The 23,446-nt window shown below is 45.1% G+C and overlaps 1 protein-coding gene across 1 annotated transcript in view; it reads right to left on the reverse strand.

Annotated features, from left to right (window-relative positions):
• The window catches only part of LOC142578350 (phospholipid-transporting ATPase ABCA3-like), a 107,301-nt gene that overhangs the window by 55,178 nt on the left and 28,677 nt on the right, over positions 1 to 23,446 (reverse strand). The window contains exons 8-11 of the mRNA XM_075687747.1: positions 16,030 to 16,155; positions 14,182 to 14,299; positions 9,465 to 9,619; positions 6,947 to 7,102 (exon numbers count right to left, since the gene is read on the reverse strand). Coding sequence (XP_075543862.1) covers positions 6,947 to 7,102; positions 9,465 to 9,619; positions 14,182 to 14,299; positions 16,030 to 16,155 — 555 coding nt within the window. The remainder of the gene's footprint in view (positions 1 to 6,946; positions 7,103 to 9,464; positions 9,620 to 14,181; positions 14,300 to 16,029; positions 16,156 to 23,446) is intronic.

Below are 23,446 nucleotides of genomic sequence, written 5' to 3' on the forward strand. Positions count from 1 at the left end.
TAATTAGGACACCACTTAAAGACTAACACGATTAATTGCCCCCAATCTCTCACTCACTAAGGGATAATACTACTGAAACATTGGTGGAGAGCTCAGATTAACACATTCCATAAAGGACAAGCTTTCTTTGAGGAAAACAGCTATAACAGCGGTTAGTTTTCTTGATCATCTTATGTGCTAGCTTTGATTTAAATGTCATGCAGTACTATAAAATATGAAGTGCCGCATTTCTAGCAGCAGAAGGCGTCATCAGCCTCATGGTACAACTGATTTTTACACTGTTTGTGTCAGTGAGCCGACACATACAAAGAAAACCGAATTCACACATACATATACAGTGCCAAGTGCACTCCTCCTTCTGAAAACGCAGCCGCCAGTTCCAATGCTGCTGAAAGGAAAGGTTATATAGAGTGCGAGACTGCATGGAACTACCACTTATGACAGTAAGTGTATGATCTGCTGATTGGAGAGGTAGTCACATGCTATTTCTAGTCTTTTTTAGAAGCATTACTAAAGGATGAATTAAAATTTATTCATAAGTCATGAATTTCACGCATCCACGGTTCGGTTAAATAACTTGTGAGAAAAAGAAATGTTTACCTGGAAGAGCAATCTTTTTCCTGCTGCAAAATTTTCCTTCGAATTAATGAAATAACTTTACAGCGTCATAATATATTGTGTTTCTCGCAACTACTTCCCAGCAGTGGCGAGTTACAGTGTTTATATCTGACTCATTGGGCGACAATACTGCCAAACACAAATGCTTCACGAACACGAGAACACGTCCCTCGCAGAGAATAGCAACCATATATGCCTCTGTGAGACATGATCGCACCTTTGTGGTCAAAATGTACATTAGAACGACATCACCATTTCATTAAAAAAAAAGCCTCCGTACAAGGCAGCCGCCAACTGCATAATGTGAAATTGCAACTGATGTCCACTTACTGGTGGCCTGTGTTTGAGTCACTTTTGGCAGTTGACTGGGTGCTGAGAAATGCACGTCCTGGGTTGTCCCTGAAAAACATACAGGGTTATGTCATATGTTGAAAATATATATACACCGGCATTTCATAAGTTGCAAAACAAATGAGTAAACTAATAAACAACTGTAATGTAAACAGAGTACACATAAGATAGGCTGTCAACTGGTAATGCATTACGCAAAAAACCTAATGCATAGGAAAGACTATATGTATACACACGAAGCTGACACAATTCAATTTGCTCTAGGTTTTTCCGTGCAGTATATTCAAATTATTATGTCTTGTGGTTAGAGCAAAATTAGTGTAAATTACGCACTAAATTATGTACCCTGGAAAACTTTTCTTCAGTATGCACCTGTGCGCGCTTCGAATGAGTAGCGTTGTAACATTTACGTACATGGCATTTAACATGGTTGCTGAACACGGATTTCCTTTGCCCCGTGTCGTGTACAGTGAGCTACATATATCTGCCCCCCCCCTTTTTTGTACTAGCCATACTGCGTGCCATTGCACTTATACGCACGTGAATAAACCTTACGACACAGAAATAAAAAAAAGCGCCAATCACCCATGCCTGCATGTTGTAGTGGGCCTAACCTAACCAAGCATGGGCTGTTGCTTTTTATAGTAAACACAGGCACCGTGCTCATTGCAAGTATGTATCATGTCACTAAGCAAATATGCAATTTCATTGTACCACTATTTTTTTATCACATGGATGTATCTGTTGAGAGGCAAGACAAAAAGCAGTCACTTCTCAGAACTAATCAGCTTTTTTAAAACACATTTCTAACTTTTCGATGACACTTGCTGCTATGTGTTTGTCTCCAGAGAACATACTTGATTTGACTTTCCAATCGGAGACATTACATAAATATACCATGTTAAGATGACTGCCTGGAGCACGTGAGAATTTTCATCTTGGTGTAACATACTGTATCTTGATTTTGGTTACATTTGGTCAAATGGCACACCCAATATACCCACATACTAGGTTTCTTGTCCAAATTGCATGGCAATGTATTTTGATTTTTTGGCATTGGCTCTTCTGCACTACGTGAAGTCGCGCTGCACTGGCTCTTTCACATCCTCGTGTCCTTGCAGCTGCTTTCTTGAGTTATATAAAGCGGGTGCCTGAAAAATATCATATGCAAAAGTCAACACAAGGGCATGGCGCAAAACAACATCAAGACAATCAAGGCCATGGCAATAAAAGAAAGTCTTAGCTCTTAGTCTTTTTAGTGAAATGCATGCAAAACATCCAAATGACTGCAACAGTCAACTGCTAAATTAACTTCAATTTTAGATTTACACAAAAAAGAAATAACGGACAGTTCATCCTCGTTCGGCACGAATGTTAGAATACTTCTGCTAATGAATAGAATATTGGTCATTTTCAAACATCATAGGTCTGTCATGAGCCTGGTGTATCGCAAACACCATTTGTGACACATCCTAAGCACGTGCCCAGTGTGCCCCCCGCACCATCCCTGGTTGTGCCACTGCTGAAGCCATAATTTGAGGATTATAGCTGCAAACATGATGCTCAGTAGGGATGAAAATATTGTCCTTCAGTTCAATGGATATATGGATGTGCCTATAAAAAAGGGCAACGAGGCTTGTTATGGCAAGCTTACCCACATTTCAATACTAACAAGAAAGTTCACTGCGGCCTGCATCTAAGCTTACTAAAAGACATGAACTTATTTTCATGTATGAGGTGCACAATGGAGTTCATTTTTGACAGACCCGACTACTGCTGCACTTTGAAATCTAGCATTTTAGATTCTTGGAGACATGTAAATGTTGCAGTTAAACCGCAGTTATTGGTTTATTACACCAACCTATTGTTCTGTGTACGACAGACTGGTAACACGGAATTAAAGCAACATTTTATTTTGATATTTTATTTCTCTACTAAAAATATTCAAGCGATAAACACATTTTGATCTGCCATGCAATAGCAAAATGCACACATTACGCTTGTAACCCCCAAAGGAGGGCTGATTTAGCTATTCATATGACATAACCCTGACACGCCAACTCATATTAGCAAATGCACAGGCATGTCCACAACAATAAGCGTATGCAAAGCGCCCTTGCAATTGTAATTCCACACAGCAGCCGTTATATTCGATGCCGATGCATAACTAGCTGCTCGACAATTCACCGAGTTCGTAGACATAAGCATCCTTTCAGTTTCGCACCATGCACGAAAACCGCAACAGGAGACAAAACCAGACCTACCTATAATCACACCATTTCAATACATGAGCAAAAACAGTTCAGTCTTAGGGATAAACACTGTGAGAGCGATTTAGTGCGCGACGGCGACGAGCGACAAAACGGGCCGTCGCTTGAACAGATGGCTCGGTTCTGTAAATCTAGAAATCATCGCTCGTCGCCCGAAAGTGCTATGAGCGACTAGCCAATAGCACGAAGCCGGAACTAGATGTACATCGCTCAAATACTACCGATTGTAGCGCGGAACGAGCAAATGATTCAATTTTTATACGTGCAAGGATAAGAACCAACGGCAAGACCTCCGGAAATATTTTATGCTACTTTTTTAGTAAAATACATCAACGTAAATTACTAAAGCACGCGTCACGCGTCATTGCAGCCCTCATGCCGGCAACACCGGGGAGGCGTCGCTCAATATCGTCGCTCGCACGGAGTACGACTTGTAGGCGACGAGCGAAAGCGACAGCCATCTCCATCGCGTCGCTTGTAGCTGCCGCGCCGCGCGCAAGATCGCTTATATGGGGTTCATACTCTTTTCAGCATAAAACATGGATTCCTCATGCGTTTCCAGTAAGTTCAAGATAACGCGCCCAACTGACCTCTTGCAGCATGCAGCTGAATGCCTGCGGCAAAGTTTCTAACTAGCACTGGTGCTGCACGTAACTTCAGTGGTCGCAGATTCCCCCTGCGCGAGACACCGTCAAGCGCGCGGTTTATTTATAAAAAAAGCATGCTGCCAGCAAAATGACGCCTTCTGTTATGTGATTCCTTAGTTCAACAGCGTTCCGTACACAGTAGACTGCTAAACTGAATAAATTCAAACACACAAAACGCACGCTAATCACGCTCCGCATAGGCTCGGAATCACGGGATGGTGAACGAACCATTTTAAGCGTCCTCTCGCCTGGCGTCTTATTGAACATACCATAGTTCTGGCAGCGTTTGCGATCTTTAAAGCTCTTACGGACAACGGCAACGTGATAAAATCACACGCAGTTATCGCGACGACTGGCTTTTTCGATTGACAGGGAGAGACACAGCGCGTATGCCTAGTCCTTTGTCAATCGCGTCGGCTAAGCGCAGCGACGACTTCCTGGCGATAGCATGACATATACGGAGAATGTGCACCTAAGTTAGAATTCACTTACCGTGGTGGATTTGCTGTTATATCCAAGGCATGACGAACGACTGTCGTGTTTATGTAGCGACGCGAGATGGCTGACATACGATCTCCGTTGGCCGGCCTTCGCGGCGGCGGTGCAGCTCGCTGTACGGATCACCTTTCTCCGGTGCTGTGTTGTTCCGCGATCTTGAGCGCGCGCGCGCGCGGTGGAGCAAATCCGAGTGAACAAGTAGAGCGCTCGCTACGCGTTCCTTTGAACTGCGGCGGCCTGTTCTCTTAGAAGCAACTGCATGTAATAAAGCACAATGTCCTATTCTGCCGTCTAAGAATAGGACACACTTTTGGCACACATAACTTCTTACACACGGGAAACGAGCCTCCAACCTGTGGTAGATGCGGGGAGAGGCTGACCGTCCTCCACGTCCTACTGGAGTGTCGGGAAGCCGAATCCGAAAGAAAAAAACATTTTCTCTTAGCATACCGGCACCACATCCCCCTTCATCCTGTTATGTTACTTGGCCCAGAACCACTCTTTGACACCAACGCCGTCCTAGGTTTTTGAAAGATGTTGTGTTGCATATTATTAGCCCCACACGTTCGTAGCGCTTCCTCTCTTCAGAGGATGCCGCTGCGATAATTATTTTGAATAGCACATGCCTCTAGGCCCTTGTGGTTCAAGGGCTCTGGCGAGGCAGTAGTGCTGTAAGCAATTTAACATCTCGCATATTTTAAACAATGCATCATTCCTTTACGATGGATATTAATGTTCATAGTAGTCGTCATTAGTCATCGCCATAATTTTATAGCACGTAGATTTTACGCACTTTACAGCGACTATTTTTAGGCCACTTTACAGCCAAGTCACATCTTCCATAATACATCGTTAACATTACCACTTGTCATGGCGCTCTTTGGCCAAACCTGGCCCTTGCGCCACAAAACACCACACAGCATCATCATCATAGAAGCAAAACGATGTGTTCTTTGCTCAGCGTGCATGAATGATACATTGCCATGTTCGGGGCCAGCCACCTACAGTTGAAGCAGAAGATTACGCTACGTTTTGTTCTCTATTGCCGCAAGAGTAGTTCTACTCTCTCTCTCTGAAGAGGAGAGTAAAAAGCACATTTCACTCTCTCCTTGGTGACAGAGTGAACAATGCATTTCACTCTCCTCGACATTTTGCGAGAGTAAAACGACGCTTTGAAGAGTGAACCGGCCGCTTCACTCCTGCGATACCCTTCCTAGTTTTTAGAGTGATAGGCTTCCATTAGCTCACGTGCTGTTTGAAATCTAGATCTGCCAAGAATCCTAATTTCTGCCTGCCAAGAACTAAATCTAATGAAAGATGGCGTGGCACATTTGCCTGCTCACTGCAAGGCCTGCATGTGCAAACCACGATTTTCTGAGATTAGGATTCCTGGCAGAAGTAGATTTCAAACAGCACGTGAGCTGATGGAAGCCTACTATATAAAAAAGAAAGGAACAAATTGCATTAGTGATACATCTATCGTGCTCTATAAATCAGAAACTAGATTGTTTGACCGCTGGGTAACGTAGATCTGTGAACAGCCAGCGCATGCGTGTATGTATATATATATTCATGGGTCACAGCCCAAAATAAATCAGTTTGAAGTGCCGCCTGTGTTGTCTTTATGTGTCTTCCTTTTGTGAGTGTTCAATTGCGGCAAAAAAACATGTTTTTAGAAAGTGTTAGCCATCACCACCACTCAGAGCCATGGCGCAGGATGTAGAACGTCCTATGTCCCGCAGGCGTCACGTAGACGTGTACTTTTTGGTTGAAGGCAACTGGTCCTCGAGCGCCTGGAGTGGCCAATCGCGCGGCAATTTTGCGTGCATTTTCGGGCTTCTTTCACGCTCGGAAAAACACTTTTATGTAGCACGTATTGAGCAGCAGAAAGCTGCAATGGGAGTTTTTCATGTCGCTCTACAATTTTTTCATCAATACTTTTCATTTAATTATAATATTTGAGAAGTTGAATAACTAATTAAGACTAATTATCTAATTAGGCCAAATGAAAAATAGTTTGAATACCTCCAATTATGTTTTCTCCAGCTACGTGGCATTTGCACATTTTTAAAATCTGGCTAAAGTTAGCTAGGACGCCCTGTATACCTGACTATGTTCGAAAAAACCTATAAAATGTAAGAATGTGCGCATTTATAAAATACATATGGTGGTTTAGAGGCGTAGAAGACAGCACAACCTTCGGCGGTATTCGCAACCGCCTTATTGCAAAGAACTGCGCGCATACTCTCAGCCAATGGTGATTTAGTCCGTACTGCTGAATTAGACATAGGGTTACTGGCAAATACGAAGAAGAAAGCTGCGTGAATTCGACCCCTGGAGCTTTGTAGAATCAACGTCTATATTTAAAAAAAAATTGCCGGAAACTCACGATGGCATCAAACTGCATAAAAAATGTTGAGGATTGTGCGGCAGAAAATGACAAGCCCTCGCTCGTGTATCGATGGCGTTTCGGCGATTTGTATACTTATCTTCCGCAGTACGCTGCAACATTCGTTGAGTTCAAACGAACCGTCAGCATCCAACAGTGCATCGAGAACAAACCTTGGGCATGCCCACGATGGCTAGCGCTGTGCAGAGGCGGCGCTGTAGGCCAGGCGAGAGGTCCATGGCAAGCACGGTGCGATGGATGTACAGGCTGGTGTCCTGCAGCAGGTTGAAGACTTCCTGCCGCGCTTTACTCAGCGGCACGCCCTTCACCTGCGAGGAAGTGTGCGCTCTCAGTGGGAACCAAACGCCGCGAAACTTGAGCACGAACGAGCGCGATGTAGGCGAGGACAACGACTGTCCCTAACAAGGTTTGTCCTGGCTGACATCGCGTTCAACTTTATTGCCGGGCCTAATTCAGAACAATTTAGGCTGCGAAACTTCGTTGAAACTTCGAATGAAAGCCGCTATTCTTCCCGAAATGATCTGTTAGAGTAACCGTACGTTTTAGCGCATTAACGGGGCACTAAACAAGCAGTAAATCACCCAATGCCGAAAGAAAATTCTTTGAAGGGAAATTGTTTTGCAGCTTTGTATACCAGGTAAAGCTTGAACACGAGCGAAGAAAATGAAATGTATTTTTTTTTACGTTTTTCTGGATGTCGCGTCGAGTTACTGCGCCCGTGTCTCCGACGTATTAACTCGGGAAGCCGCTGATTTTCAAAGCATTTACAGGTACCTCATTCGAACTTGTGCCAAGAAACTTCCCAGTCGCTTACTCCCTTTCCAGCGCAATCGTCACCGTTCCCGACGAGTCCCGAGGAAAGGCTGTTAATTCCTCTGTCACTGCGGGGTGCTGCGTGCTGCGACAACTTAGGGTCACCACCCGCCCCGAGTTCCTTTGCGCCTTTTCTGGCTCTCCAGAATCTCACATCACTGCAATACTGACGTCGTTGGTGCACTCCCATCGGGTATGCCAACACCAACGTGTTCGAAATATGCCTATGTAACTTTACTGCACAGAGATAAAACTTGGAGCACGCTTAAACTGCGCCTTTAAGAGTGCAACGCGAAAGCATTCAAATATCCCTGACTCGCGCTTCCCGGCAGCTGCAGCTTATGTAACCGCAATGCTTGCCTGGGAACGCTGGCGGCGAACGCTATGCATTAAGGTTCTTTCTTTTTTCTCACCTTCGCCTCCGCGCGCCGCTACCGCGGATGCGCGTAGGCGAGCGCCACCTGGATGGCGTTGCAAGAAACCGAGTGCGGAGCGCCGCTCTGTGAATGGTACAGAAACGCTGGGAAAGGGGTCTGTGCTTGAGTTTCCGCGTAACACAATTATGTTTTCTCGCACATTCAGATTACAATACGACGCTAGTCACGTCTGTAAGTTATGTGTAAGTCCTACTTTACGATTTTTCTGACGCAGTTTACTTTGAGAAATTCAGTTGCTTCAGTAACGCCTCTACGACACGCAGTGGACCTGCGTGGTTCGGTATGCGCCGTTCGGAGTGATTTTTCACTCACGTCCCGCCCGGCGCCAACGCCGGACGCCGATGCCTGAGGCCGACACCGAATTTTTCTGCGACACGGGGACCCTAACGCTTTCGCGTTAAAACATATAAAAGCGTCAAGCTTTATGTCGAATAGTCATAAACGTTCGCCATTGTGTCTGACTGTGGACCAAGAAGGTGAGTAACAAACATTCAACTATTGTAAGCCACGGGCAGGTTTCGACGTCATCACAAGGTCTTTAGGAAAACTACAATGTTGTCGAACAAGGGACACAGTGAGATAAATTAGCTAGTCCCCCTTTTCTGTAGCCTCTGCAGTTGAGGTTAAGCTTTACGCCAGCTCGCGGTGGTGGATGTATATTAACCCCGCGGCTACGACGGAGAACGAGTATTTCGCTTCACTCAGACTTTCTTTCGGTGGCCTTATTGCTTGCCGATAGAAGATTCAGTAGACCGATTTAATAGTCCATTTAACGTCTTCAAAACCACTCAGGGTTTCCTATATCGCCCTTATTACGCCAGCTTCACGAGTGCTTTTGCATTCCGTTCCCATTAGAATACGGCCGCCTCAAGGGTGAATCGAACCCGAAATATTGTTCTCAGAAGCGTGACGTCGTAACTGCACTAAGCTGCCATGGTAGCATCCCTGAAGAAGGCTCCAACGCACTGTGACAGTGTAGCCCCAGCTACAGCCTCACTGAAGCATACGTTGGCATGTCCGCGAACGTGGCCGAACGCATGGCTTTTGGTCAGCCATTTGTGTCAGCAGCTTACGTAAAACCGTCTAGGTCCCGTATTTAAAAGGATCCCTTACGCTAGTGTTAAGAAAAAAATTGTTCATCAGTTCTGATGCGGGACATATATTAGCAAAGGTGGCCGGCCCATCGCAAAGAGCATTTACGATGGAGACGCTTTGGGAATTGTGTGATCCTGAAACGTAACCTCCCTGATATGCAAATGCAGCACCGAGAGGTGACTCCATTAAGCTGGCCTGCTCTTATCATATCAGCCAGATGGCGTCAACGTAAAATACGAAATGAATTATTCGTTTTCGCTCGCGGATTCTTCAGGAACCCTCTATCAACAAGTCAAAATCGCGAAGAGAACTCAGTGGCACTTACTATAGCGAAGAACATCACGTGCTCTTCGACGGTCAGGTCCTCGAAGAGCACGTTGTACTGGGCACAGTACCCCATGCTTTGTCGGGCTTCGCCGGTACAGGTCATTATGTTGTAGCCATTCACCAGCACCGCTCCAGTACTAGAAGGCAGGAAACCTGTAGGGAATTGGGGTGGTTGAAATCTATAGAACGTACTATGCTGCTGAAATAGCAGTTGAAATTGCGCTATCAGCCTCGTTTCGCATCTCATTTAAGCTGAAGGAAAGAATCGTGCAGATGCAATCTGTGGAGCAACGCTTCGCATAGATTTCAACTCGACGCAAAGGAGCTGGTCGAGGAACTGGATTCTTCGCGTCTGCGTCCAGGTCATCCGCCTCTCCAATTTCTTGTTCGTATTGTTCTAACTGTAAAATGCCTTCATCTTGAACGTCTTCTGGGAGACTGGCTAAGAATGGGTACATACCCAATGCCCAAGTTGTCTCTTCAGGCACCCAGTGGTACATATCCCACGTCCCAAGATATCTACTGGGCCAACCAACAGCCGACGAGTTGTCTGTTCAGGTACTGTAGGGGTTGGAGGACGATCTCGCCGCTGCCACCAGTTGTCGGGGTTGGAGGTCGATCTCACCGCTGTCATTCAGTTGTACGAGTTGTAGGTCGTAGGGAGGAACTTGGGAGGACAGGACTAGGCGAGCAGGATTTATTTACAGATATTTACATTAGAACAAGGGATACATTCGACAGTCTAGCGTGGCTCCCAAATGGAGCACGCAAGACGAAGCATACAGCATGTGAGCACGGAGCTCCAAACACACTGCTTCTCGAGCACGAGCACACTGACGAGCACACCCTAGCAGCCGACAAACAGCTGCTTATAAACACTCCGTGCTCCCTAGATCCCTAGGTGAGGGAACCGTTCGACCAGTCATCGAAGCCGAGCTGCCTTTGAGCGGGAGGGCTTACACACGTACGCACTGGTTTCACTGCCCCCACCGAGGTGAGACGGGCTTCGCAGAACTCGGGGCTTAAGTCTTGAAAGGCGCGTGGGGAGGTGCCGCCAATTACCTTCCCTCGGAAACTGCCCCGCTCACGGCAGATCAGGTAGGCGGTGGCGGGTTCAGTAACAAAGCTTGGTTCGTCGAACTCATCTCGGAAGAGTCGCTGACGCGGCGTATTGTCCTCCGCACACCGTAGATTTAGTGGCGCCGTTCCGCTAGAGGATGACGGTGGCTTCCCAGAGAACGCCAACCCTGCTGCTGCAGCTGGCTGAGAAACTTTACATGTTGGCATCTCGGCATGCCATTCCTAACAGTACCCTCCTGATGGCCCAAGTTGCCTACACATATCCGCAAATATATATTGCGATGAAGCGACGACAAACGCCAATAACCGGAGAAGGGCCAATGAAAAGTTAGCTTAAATTTACGGGTCACAGCGCCACGTATTCTTTTTTCTTTTGCGAAAATGCCTACCGAATAGACACGTCGTTAGAACGATGGGCTAAGAACAGTGACCACCAATTAATATTAGATTACATTCGAAGCAAAAGCATTCCATTTGAAGACGCTCGTTTGAATTCAAACACATGAACAGACTCTGAAGAGTGCTCTAATTGACTGATCAAGAAACATTCGGCGTTGGCCTGCTTGAGCTGCAATGTATTCTACTAATAATTCACCTCATTTTCTGGCTAACAGTCGCTCATTACAGCCTCATTACACAAGTCTCCCACTACATTCTCGGCCGTGTCTCACTGTTCACCGTGTGGTTTACCGCGCTGGTGTTGTCTCGTGGCCATGCTTCGCAATTGCTGACGAAATAACCGGCCCAGAAGCTGTGCAGGGTCCGAAGCGCAGCAATGCTTACGAGAGCGTCGGGTGGTAGGCGTTCCGGTCAGAGCTTGCTATAAGACCACAAGCACGCAAAAATCAGCCGCCGCTCAAAGCCGTGGACGGCACGACATGATTAAGCACGAGGATGCCATGGCATCACTCTGAGCATCGCCACTTTTTCAGCGAGTGTTCGCAACGATTTTGAAAACATTACGCACAAAGCTTGTAGATTTTTTACTGACACGTCAGTTAACGTACTTTTATGCTCAAGTAGTGGTGAAATTACTGACCGCATACGTAAACCAAATCGCCTAGTAGGTATGGCCCTCGTGGCTTTTTCTTAAGCGCTCATTCTTTTCCCTGGTGCAACGCCATAATTATCTTGAGGTCGTACTCGTCTCGGAGGTCACGAGGTACGTTATCTCAAGGCAGATTGGAAGGGCCCGTGTGGCACACGTGTGCCGAATTTTAGATTGGCCTTGAAGGCTATGCTTGTCGATATCTTGGTCGTATGCACACTGCACGCCTGTCTCAAATCACCTTCACATATGTGCTTCTGAAATGGCGTTGTTTTTCCCTAACAAAAGAAAAAAGAAAAAAATAGATGTAAAGTCAACAAACGCAAGCCTTTCCAAATATACGCACGTTAACATTATAATTCTTACAACACGATGTGTTGAGGCGAAGGAAAATGGATCGAAGAGTAAATAAGCTTCGGAGATATCGATGAATAAAAAAATCCGACGTGGCCAGCTTTTATAACTTCAAAGTCTGGAGTTTTTCATTCAGTTCTAAAACTTGCAACATGTAAGGATGGGAGGCACGGCAATGGCGGTTTTGTAACTGCTTTCGTGGAACAACAACCGTTTTACCACTTCTATATATAGGGTTGTGCGAATATTCGAAACTACCGAATGAAGAATCGAATATTGGATTATATGGTGCAGCCTTGAAGTGGAATAATCATTAGTCGTAAATACGAAATATTTTTTCCAATAGGTTTTGAATATTTGAGAATTGTCAACTGTGCTCATCAACAAAAATTGACCGTCACTTAGGTATCCTTACGTGATTTGATAACGTAAGCACGATGGCTTCTCTCATTAACTGGTTACGTCCATGATACGTGACGTCGTAGATCGTCACGTGTCCTTCACAACTTTACCTTAATCTACTTTACTCCACCTTAATCACCTTGCCCAGATGTGCCACAACCTTAATGCACCTTAATCCAGTTTATTCCACCTTGATCCGCCTTGCTCTACTTTGTATCAACGTTAATCTACTTGATTCCATCTTAATGCACCTTGATACATCGTACTTCACCTTAATACGCCTTAATCCACCTTGGTCTGACTTACACCAACCTTAATGGACCTTAATCCACTTTAAATCACTTTCGTTCACTTTATTTCACCCTAATTCACTTCACTCCTCCTTAAGTCGCCTTACTCTAACTTCTAACTTTAATTTCGTATTGCTACTGACATCACGCAAGACGCTGATGACGTCACCATTGATGATCGTTGATACCACTCGTTGCGGACAACGTCGGCTTTTCTGCCTCGTCGGACTTAAAATGCTTTGGCATTAATAAAGCCGGAGCAAAATTACGGAAACTTTCGTCCACCCAGCCTTAGTAGAAGCATGCGCATAAGTTGCGTGCAGGCCACGTCGCTCGGGAGTCGGACTTGACCGGGCGTACAGCGATCAATTAGACGCTCCAGAGGCTCCCGAGTGTGCGAACAAACTACTTATTAGTTATTTATGATCTATTTATGGTTTTAATTGGCGCGGTAATGACAAGCAAAGTAATGTAGTGTAATGACATAAACTCGCTAACATTATTAATACTACCATTTGTGCACAAACATTGTTTGATAATCACGATGAAAACAGCTGCTTATTGTTCGAAAAGTATGCGATATTCGAATCTATTCGATTTGGTCTCGCAGTATTATTCGCACCCCCCTAACCGTTTTGGACAGGAATCATTTCCCCATTGGCCCGCATTCAAGCACCCGGCACCCATGATAGGTACCTGCTGTGATTGTTAGAAGTTCTGTGAAATGGACACAAGTGCTTATACGACACCTTTGTTATAAGAAGAGCAATGGCACGAGGAAAAAATTTTTTTCAATATGATTAAAGCTTCAATTTCGCTGTCAGACTCATTCATGCATTTATTCAATCATTCATTCATTGGATTTAACTCTGTAACAAGCACACATTCCCACATCACGGAAAATTAGAACAATTTTAGCTTTACTACTGGCCGTGGAGAGTACATTTGTGCAAGAAGTTAACGGAACATTCGTTTACTTAAATCTTAATTAATTGGGTAATTAGTAAGTGGTTTGCTGAGCTATCCACAATTGATAAGTCGCTACAACGTACAAAAGTGCTTTTTATAGCTTATGAATTACATTTACCATGCCAAAATATTAATTTTGAGACATAAAACCGTAAGCGCAGCGTACATGACAGGTTCAGCGTTAGAGAATCAGCATCCCGTACAAAGAGTGGTACGGTGAGATGATGCCATAGAGGAGGGCTTCGGATTATGTTGACCACCTGTTCCCAAGTACTCTCTTCATTATTTTTTTTTTGTATCGCCTACATCAAAATGCGACCTCTACGGCCACGACTTGAACCCGCAGCTTCGGGCTCAGCAAGAGACTGCCATATACCACCGAACAACCAGGGCGAGTGTCGTTATCATCTTATGGGGCACAAACAGCTGCAGAAAAGTATGGCTTAGCCAGATGTTCCATGACATCATATATTCGAGCTGCTTAAACGCAGCTTACGAGGACTTCGCCGCGAAGTTCAGCCACAGTATTTGTGTGGGCGAGTTGGCACGCGGGGCCCTTGCTATGCACTCACCCGAGATCATGTTGAGCAGCGTCGACTTGCCCGCTCCGTTGTGTCCCAGAAGCACCGTGATTTGGTTGTCGAAAATGCGCAGGCAGACGTCGTCCACGGCTACAACGCCATCATAGTCCTGCGTCCGTGAAGGTGGACGTCTCGATGGCAGTGGCTCGACGGCTACTCCGTACATCGCTTTGCATAATGAACAGTGCAATAAAGGCGAGCACATGCGCTCTGTCTGTCACGTCCACTTCTTGGTCTTCGCCTTTGTCGCGCTGTTCATTATGAAGCTTTGCACACAATGCATACGCCAAGTAACGAAGTCGTGTACCTTAACCGGCCAAATTGCAAATAGCACACCAAGCGTAATTTTTTTGAAGAGCATCTCTTAGGCGCCCGTTCCTGCGTTGAGCGTCGGCGTGCCTCGGCGGCGTAACCGAGCGAACGAACACAGCGAAACACGAAAGAGCGAATGCGGTGCGCAGCGGGGGATGAAATGCGGCGAGAGCGAAGAGAGCACGAGGGGGAAAGCGGAGGAGGAGGGTGCAGCGGAAGCATGAGGAGGAGTTCATGCGGAGGAAACCGTCTTGAAGCACCACCAGACGGGGCTCCCGTCCGCGCATCCGCGACACTGGCCATGCGGGGTACAAAAAGATCCAGAAAGCTCGCCTTCGTGCATGGCGTTCTCCGCGAGCGTTTGCCCGTAAAGGTTACGGTTGCATAATTAAGCTGCAGTTGCCGGGAAGCGGCAACTGTGCGCATGGGCTGTTTATATACATATAGCACCGCGCGTGGTGGCTTTGCCCGTTGGTGCGGTGATTAGTGCGATGCCTCAATATATTGTGAAATGAAAACGCGCATAGAACTGCGCTCAAATTTCGCATTAGGGAGTATCGTAATCGTCCATTTTTTTATTGCGTCACCATTAAAAGCTTTAAAGTGGGAAAAGAATGTGTCAAGTGTGGGAAGCCGGTAACGTGGCAAAAGCAGAGACGAAGGGAGAGCTTAGAAGACCGAGTATCTATATATATATAAATATATATATATATATATATATATATATATATATATATATATATATATATATATATATATATATATATATATATATATATATATATATATATATATTTGAACGAAAGAGAAGGCAAACCGAGGGGCTCGATTTTTCTTAATTACTACCACATAAAGCCAACTTACAATGAAGCCAAGGAAAACATCGAGGAAATTAGCTGCAGCTGAAATTCAAATGTAGAAAATAATAACGAAAAGTAAAATAATTTGTAGATAGTTTGAAGGCACCTGTACTGCGAGAGTACTGACGGCAGCGTGGCAAACCGGTGCTGGCACAAGATTCCTGAAGCCTCATAGCATAGGTAGATCCATGACACTCTCTGCTCTTTCCACGGTCGTATTATACATCACGGCTGTAGGTGGTACATTATCCCTAAGTCGGTGCATGCCCACATTTCACTTCCGGCTAACGTACAATTTTTTGCTCATTTAGATGTATATAGCATCATTTCGTTGTATATAGCAGATCGACACCCTCGTCATATTTCTTATAGAAGCGCGCGTTTTAAAACATCGTGGTAATATATGCTGTCGTGTCGTTATGCAGTTATAGTTGTTTCCAACCAATAAGCTATATTTGTTACGAGCATACGTAGCTATTTCATCATTCCTACTAGTATACAATGCAGCAATTGAAAATATTGAAAGACTATACCTTTTTTTACACAACCTGCTGTCGGTATGCCAAAATATCACTGCATTTCTCGATATTGCGACCTTTTTCGAAGGCAACCTTTACGCTTCCTGTTGCAATAACCCAGTTTCTTTTTTTTTCGCATGCATCTATACCTTGCAGGTGTGAACAAGGTCGATGGTCACCAATTGGTCCATGGGTCCCTCTTCGAAGTTGTTCTGCTCGCCGGCCGTCCTGGATGGCGGCGGAGCCACGGTCATGGTTGGTAACCAGTAGCTGGACTGTTATAAGGGAGAAATAAAAACGCTTCATTTGTACATGATCGATAAATTGCAGTTCTGTCAGTATATGCGTATTTCACGCGGCGATACGTAGTCTGGAGAAAGCAAAATTCATGAAAAAGAATCTTTCACGAGGCTTTCAACTTGCGAAGCTTTGTTTCTGGGGCGTGCCTACACGCTTCCTGTGTACCTTCGTTCTGTCTTCGGGTGGAGCGTAATTTCCATTTGCATTTGAAAATTCCGTTCACAGAGATTCGGTGTCGGCATCAAGAACACAAAATCTGTCGTCGGAAGTATCACCAGGCACGCCGAGTAAACCATTTGTAACTCAGCAGATAAGCACTAATCAAGGTGTCTACCAACCGGGAAAACCGGGAATTCTTAGGGATTTTGAATAGTCTGGAAATACTCAGGGAAAACTCAGGGAATTTGCGCTTATATCAGCGAAAATTAGCTGTAATTTTAGTGAAAGGGAATGAAAGTCGCAGTAATGCTGGCTCGCTAACAGAGATGGATCGTAACGGATAGGTCTTTTGAAGCCGTGTCGTCGGCTGGAGGAGTTGCCAGTGTACAGTCAACGACCGACTTTCCGGACGCCCGACAATTCGGACGGCTTCGCGGCACCACCGCGTACCCGATAGAGTCAATGTATCAAAATGTCTGAAATTTCGGACGCAAGAACCCTTCATCGTCCGATTTTCGGGACTTCTTGCTGTGACCGCAGGTCCGAAACGGCATTAATCAAAGCCACCACTGCCGCCGTTTTGATTACCTCGCCGCCGTGGTAAACGCTAGGCCTAGCTGCTTCAATGTTCGCTATTAAGCTTCTTGCCGTTCGGCGCCGGGTTTTTCATTGAAAGAATTCGCCTCTCTAAGCAATGACATCTTTGTCGGTCTCGCGATTGGCTTCGAAGCTCGGAAAGCATGACGCATTACATAATGATGGTTCCCGAAAGGCAGCTTCGCCTCAATATATAAATATTACGCGGTGAAACATAGGCAAAAGTATTGCGGTGAAGCATAACAAGCGTGGGAAGGGCCAATTGTCGCGGGACACAGTATCCATTCCTTAATTATACACGCGTCCACCCGCCATCTCCTGTCACAGTACGAGCACCGATATGCCTAATAAGTGTACTGGTAGGCCTTTTCGGATGTACCTGTGGTGATTTCAGCCCTTAACGGCAACAAAGGACATGCATTCAACTTTTCGAACTGCCCGATTTTACGGCCGTTTTCGTGGCCCCTAGGGAGTCCAAAAAATTGGACGTTGACTGTACAACTGACGAAGAGGATGCTTCAAATGGTCCATGGGGCGAACGCGTGGTGGAAGGAGGACGAGAGCAGAAAAAACCTACGCATTGATGAATGAACTGCAAAGGAAATGTGCCGCCGTTTCTTTGAAGAAGCTTGAGCTCAAAAAAGAAAACAAAGTGTTGGCTGACCCCAAGATGCAGGTGTCCCTCATCCAAACCAAAATAAACTAGCAGTGAAACGCAACACTGAGTCGTTGTGCGTGGGCTGAAAGTATGTCTGGACAGTTGAAGTTGACACACCAACTGTTGAGAGAGCATCTCACTTGTGACAAAGTTCGGGCGTGATACCAATGAGCTTGCTATCAATTGATAAAAAATATCTCATATTCGAAAACATTTGTTTCTGTGTGCATCTCCTTTTTATTCGTATTTGAGAATGTTCGACTCGATTTGCAATGAGTTTTACTATTATTTTTTCAAATTTATTTTATTCGCTGTGCATTTTACTGACCCCTCCCTTCTGATTTTTTTTTGAATAAAATAAATGTTACTCCTTACTATTAAAACTGGATTAAGTTTTTTTTTTATTTTTAGCATGCTTACTAGAGAGTGACAGCATCAGGCGATGTGGTTTCAGCCTGTCTTGAAATAAAACGTTAGTTCTGTGTCACTCAGAGAACTTTGCAAAGGCACTCAGGGAAAACCTGGAAAACTCAGGAAACTTGTAAATGTCAGCTTGGTAGACACCCTGAACTTCGACCTATCGCTTCTGTGGCAATGCGGCAAATTAGCTTTCAGACTTGTGCTAAATGCAGAGTGGCGGTTAAAATGTTGCAAAATTTTCACTTTTTAAGAACGAAAAATGGCGGATGGGATGCTAAAGTTCGCAACTTAAGTTGCTTGCCCTTGTTGAATTTTATTCGCCGTTATCCGTAGTGCCCCACTGCGCAACTTGTGGAAGGCAGTGAGCTATCATCTCTCCGAAAGAGAGAATAAAAGAAGCGGCAGAAAAAGGTGCTCGTGGAAAAAAAAATTTAATTTACTAAAATGAATTGGATATATGAAAAAAAGAAGAAGAAAAGGAGGAAAACAGAAAGAGAGGGAACAAAAAACAAACGCACACTAAGCAGTCCAACGAAAAATAACCAAGTGATATTGCCTGTAGTCTGTCATTCAGCATAGCCCATAGATTCTAAAGCTCCCTTTGAAACGTTTATGCGTGTTGGTTGCAACGTCTTGAACTTGATGATGGGGTACGATTCTCTATATTTTCTGTCTCGCACAGAACGGAAATTTGACGTCATCAGGTTGTAGTTCCGCAAAAGCTGAGGCCCGCCCACGGAGTAAGACATTTAGGAGGTGAAACTCCCGTCAGCACGAGCGAGCGCGGGCGATCAGATAAGGTCACAATTGTTGTATGCGCCGATGGGGCCGTATACAGTGGCGGCGCCATGCGGCGCGTCGTAGAAGCCGCAGCGGAAAAAGAAAATGCAGCGCCCGGGCAGGCGGCTCCGGCGCGCTCTCAACGGCGGTAATTTCTTTCCAGGCCGCCAGGCGCCGCCAGCACGATAACGGCTCCGCGGGCTTGTGACCTTTTCTGGTCGCCGCAAACAGCGGAGTTTCCACTCCTAAATATTTCTTGCTCCGTGGGCCCGCCTGACATGGGGCAGTGTCTATTGCTGATAACGGGGAGCAGGAAAAGCCAATTGAGGGGCAAGGATCGCGAGTAGTGTCGACCAGCCCAACTGGCAACGCATCGCCAGAGCGAGAGTGCCGTAAAGTGACGTAAAACTATTCCATTTTGATTCCACACCATTTCTGTCATAATTCCTCCGCGATTGGTCAGAAGTTTTCGGACGACGCCCACTTCACCTATCTAAGCCGACACGGCTCAAAAAGGCGAAAATTTCTCATCCCAAGAGGACACGTACACACAGCTCATGCATGGTTATGCCAAAACAAAGCGAGATTTCTTACGGTTCTACGCCTTTGTTAACATCAAAGTCTCACTATTGGTCAAGGCTTTTCAGACTCACTATGTCAAAGTGACGTGTGCGCACTAATGAATTAGAAATTATTATGCGGAACAAAAGGCGAAACTCTATTATTAGCCCGGTAATGAAGGGAGGAACGTTAAAAAATATAATATGGCTGCCCAGTTATCTTTCTGTCACTACCAGATCGGAAATATGAGAACGGATTTTGCCCGAATACGCGTTTAGTGCTTGTAATGCTCAATTTTATGGCTATTTTCATGCACTGTACAGTAGTAGGTTAGCGATATGGTCAGGAAGTTTCGGAGCGATAGCGGCGATTTGTAGAGTGGATGGTGTTGTGAGTGGTGTGCAGGTGAGTGATGGATCAATTTTCCTAATGATGCTGTGTCGATATTTGATTCTCTTACATTTCGCCAACAACTGCAACTTCACATGTTTTGATTTTGTATACCGATCCTTATGTCTGTTCAATTTATGCCCTTGCGCACGCTGTCCTTGTTTTTTTCCAATGTATAATATTTTCTTTCTTTGTGTGAACGATTTCGCACTTGCGGTATCTTTATATGTTATTCGTTTTCTTTTAATGCTGCGGGGGGGGGGGGGGGCGGGGTACTTCATTGTTATTCTCTTTCTGTAGACCCCCATCCACTATTCAATATTCCTTTGGGGCCTGTAGGGTAATATGAATTTTTTTAAAAATTCCCACGCGTCATAGCAATATGAAACAATAGTGATGAGGCGATTGACCTCGCTCGGCCTTAATTAAGTGCATAGGTGCATCCATACGGACGCGCACTTTTGTATCACCTCAAACACGTAAAGCAAGCCAGCAGCACCTTCCAGTGCGGAGCGATTATATTGTTACCGGTTTGGCAGAACACTGTGACTAGTCTTAAGCGTCTTTTCAATGTTGAAGTAACACCATTGTACAGAGTACGAGCATAAGCTCATCACTGCAATATGGTAAAGTGTAAGGTCAATAACAATAGGCATGCCGCCCATGCTCATTGAATAACTGAATGAATCGCTCGATATCCAGTGCCTCACGTAATGTCATTCGCCGAATCAATACACCCAACGAGACCTAATAAAATGCAACGCAACAATCTTGATGATGATGATATGTAGTTTTTTAATGGCGCAAGGGCCAGTTATGGCCAAAGAGCGCCATGACAAATGGTAACTTAAAAGATTTATTCTGAATGGCGTGGACAGTGAATTTATTATGGTAGGCGTGACACGGCTGTATAAGGGCCTAAAAAAATTTCGCTGTAAATGACGTAAATATATAGCTAGTAAAATAATGACACCGATTAGTTATGGACGTGGACGATGGCAGTTGTGTTTTGATAAAAGACATACGAAAACGAGACAACAGTTACACTAAAGCATCAAGACGGCCCTCGAATACAAGGGCTGGTAATCACCCGTTAACATTTCCTGGCCAAATTATTTTCAGAATGTCGGTTTCGGCTAAGGAATCTAAGACTATTTGCAGTTTAAAAAGCGGTTCATCACTAAGAAAAACTCCAGGGTGAAGTGGTATATTTTCCCGATATGCAGAAGGGAAATACTTTTCCCTCTCTGTTTCTATTGCAGGGCACTGGGTAAGAACATGGAGCACTGTCAAGCTATCGCCGCACCTACTACAAGTAGGAGAATCCCCGCCAATCAAGAGGTAGGAATGAGTACTGTAAGTGTGTCCTATTCTTAATCGGCAAAGAAGCACTTCCCTGTACCGTGCTGTTTTCTCACTTATCCAATTCCGTAGTTTTGATTTTATGATGTGTAACTTATTCAATGTTTGTGTATCCCACTCTGCTTGCCAATGTTGCCGCAATTTACGGCGCAGAAAGGGCTTTAGGTCTGTGGCAGGAATGGGGATATTTCCATCTGTGTCGCTAAAACTCACTGACGTAGCGTTTTCGTCAGCAGCTACGTTGCCTTTTGTACCTTTATGGCCAGGCACCCAGCATAGGATAATCGCTTGGTTGAACATATATGCGGAGCACAACAAGCTATACAGCTCATTCAAAACGGGATTCTTATGCTTTCGTAAGCTAATTAGGGCTCTCACGACACTTAATGAGTCTGTAAAGACAACAGCCTTAGCGACATTTCTGCGCCTTATGTTTTTAATAGCCGAAAGTATAGCGTATGCTTCTGCCGTAAAGATACTGGTGTGTGGGTTTAGTGGCCCTGATGTTGAAAATGAGGGTCCGAGAGCTGCGTAAGCAATACCAGCAGGAGACTTCGAAGCATCTGTGTAATATTCGTCACAGGAATACTTCTCTTTAGGTTCAATAAAATGCGATTGTATGTGAGCCTCAGGCGCTTGTTTCGATATTTCTAAGAAAGAGATGTCACATTTGATAGTCTGCCACTCCCAAGGCGGTGGAAGCCGTGTGGGAGCCATTAGGACATTGTGTAAAAGTGGGGCTCCTGTTTCTTCTGATAGTGCTTCCAACTGGAGGGACAGAGGAGGCCTAGTGGCTGGGCGGTTACGAAACAGCCTAGCAGTGGACAAGTCGCATATAGTAGCATGACTAGGATGTTTAACATCTGAGCTAACTTTCAGGGCGTAGGAGAAACTTAAATATCTCCTTTGGTAGTGCAGTGACCATTCGTTTGGTTCGACGTAGAGGCTTCGCACAGGGCTAGTCCTAAAGGCGCCTGTAGCAAGGCGGATGCCTAAGTGGTGAATAGGATCGAGCATTTTCAAAGCGCTAGGTGCAGCAGAATTATAGACTATTGCTCCGTAGTCAAGCCGTGTTAATATTAGACTTTTGTAAAGTCTTAAAAGGCACCGTCTGTCGCTTCCCCAAGATATACATGACAAGAGCTTCAGCAGAGTCATACTCTTGAGGCACTTTGATTTCAGATACTTCAGGTGTGGTACAAAAGTCAGCCTACTGTCTAAAAGGATTCCTAGAAATTTGTGTTCAGGGCTCACAGATAGCCGTTCTCCATTTAGATCTATTGCGGGGTCCGCAAGTAAGCCTCTCTTGTTAGAAAACAGGACGCGTGTGCTTTTTTGTGGGTTTAGCTTGAAACCGTTTTTGTCCGCCCACATGCATAATTTATGCAAAGCTGTACTTGCTGCTCGCAGATACTTAGGTTACATGATTTGAAACCTATCTGGATGTCATCCACATATACCGAATAAAACATAGTATGTGGTATGGCAGTCTGGATAGAGTTCATTTTGACAATGAAAAGAGTGCAGCTCAGCACACCACCTTGTGGAACACCAGCCTCTTGCGTAAATGGACGAGACAGAGCGGTACCAACTCTAACACGGAACGTGCGATTGGCGAGGTAACTCTGAATCACGTTCAGCAAGTTGCCTCGAACTCCCGTTTCCGACAGGTAACGGACGAATCCAAAGCGCCAGGTTGTGTCGTATGCCTTCCCCATATCTAAAAATACTGATAGGAAAAACTGTTTGTGGACAAAGGCATCACGGATATTTGTCTCGATGCGGACAAGGTGATCTGTTGTGGATCTACCCTCCCTAAAACCGCAATGAAAGGGATCGAGTATCTTGCTGCTTTCAAGAGTGGATGAGGCGACGGTTAATCATTTTTTCAAATAATTTGCATAGACAACTTGTCAGAGCTATAGGCCTATAACTGTTGGGTGAGGAAGGGTCCTCGCCCTCTTTGAGAATAGGGATTACGATTGCTTCTTTCCAGACAGAAGGAATGTAGCCGGCAGAGAACATGGAATTGAAGAGTGGCAGTAGCGTTTTTTGGGTTTCAGGGTGTAAGTGTCTGATCATCTCATACATAATTCTGTCACTTCCTGGAGCGGACTTGTTGCAACAGTTCAGTGAGGCCTGGAACTCAGCCATTCCAAATGGACGATTGTATGCTTCATTGAACGTGCCTTTCCGACTCAAATGCAGCTGTTCTGTAGTCGCTGGCATTTTAGGAATGTATCTGTATAATGAGATGTACTGTAGATTTGCTCGAAATGGGCTCCTAGACAATCAGCTTGGTCCTCAAGAGTGTCTGCTTGTGTGTTTACTAATGGTAG

This window comes from Dermacentor variabilis, chromosome 4 (genome assembly GCF_050947875.1).
Source record: "Dermacentor variabilis isolate Ectoservices chromosome 4, ASM5094787v1, whole genome shotgun sequence".
Taxonomy (NCBI): domain Eukaryota; kingdom Metazoa; phylum Arthropoda; class Arachnida; order Ixodida; family Ixodidae; genus Dermacentor; species Dermacentor variabilis.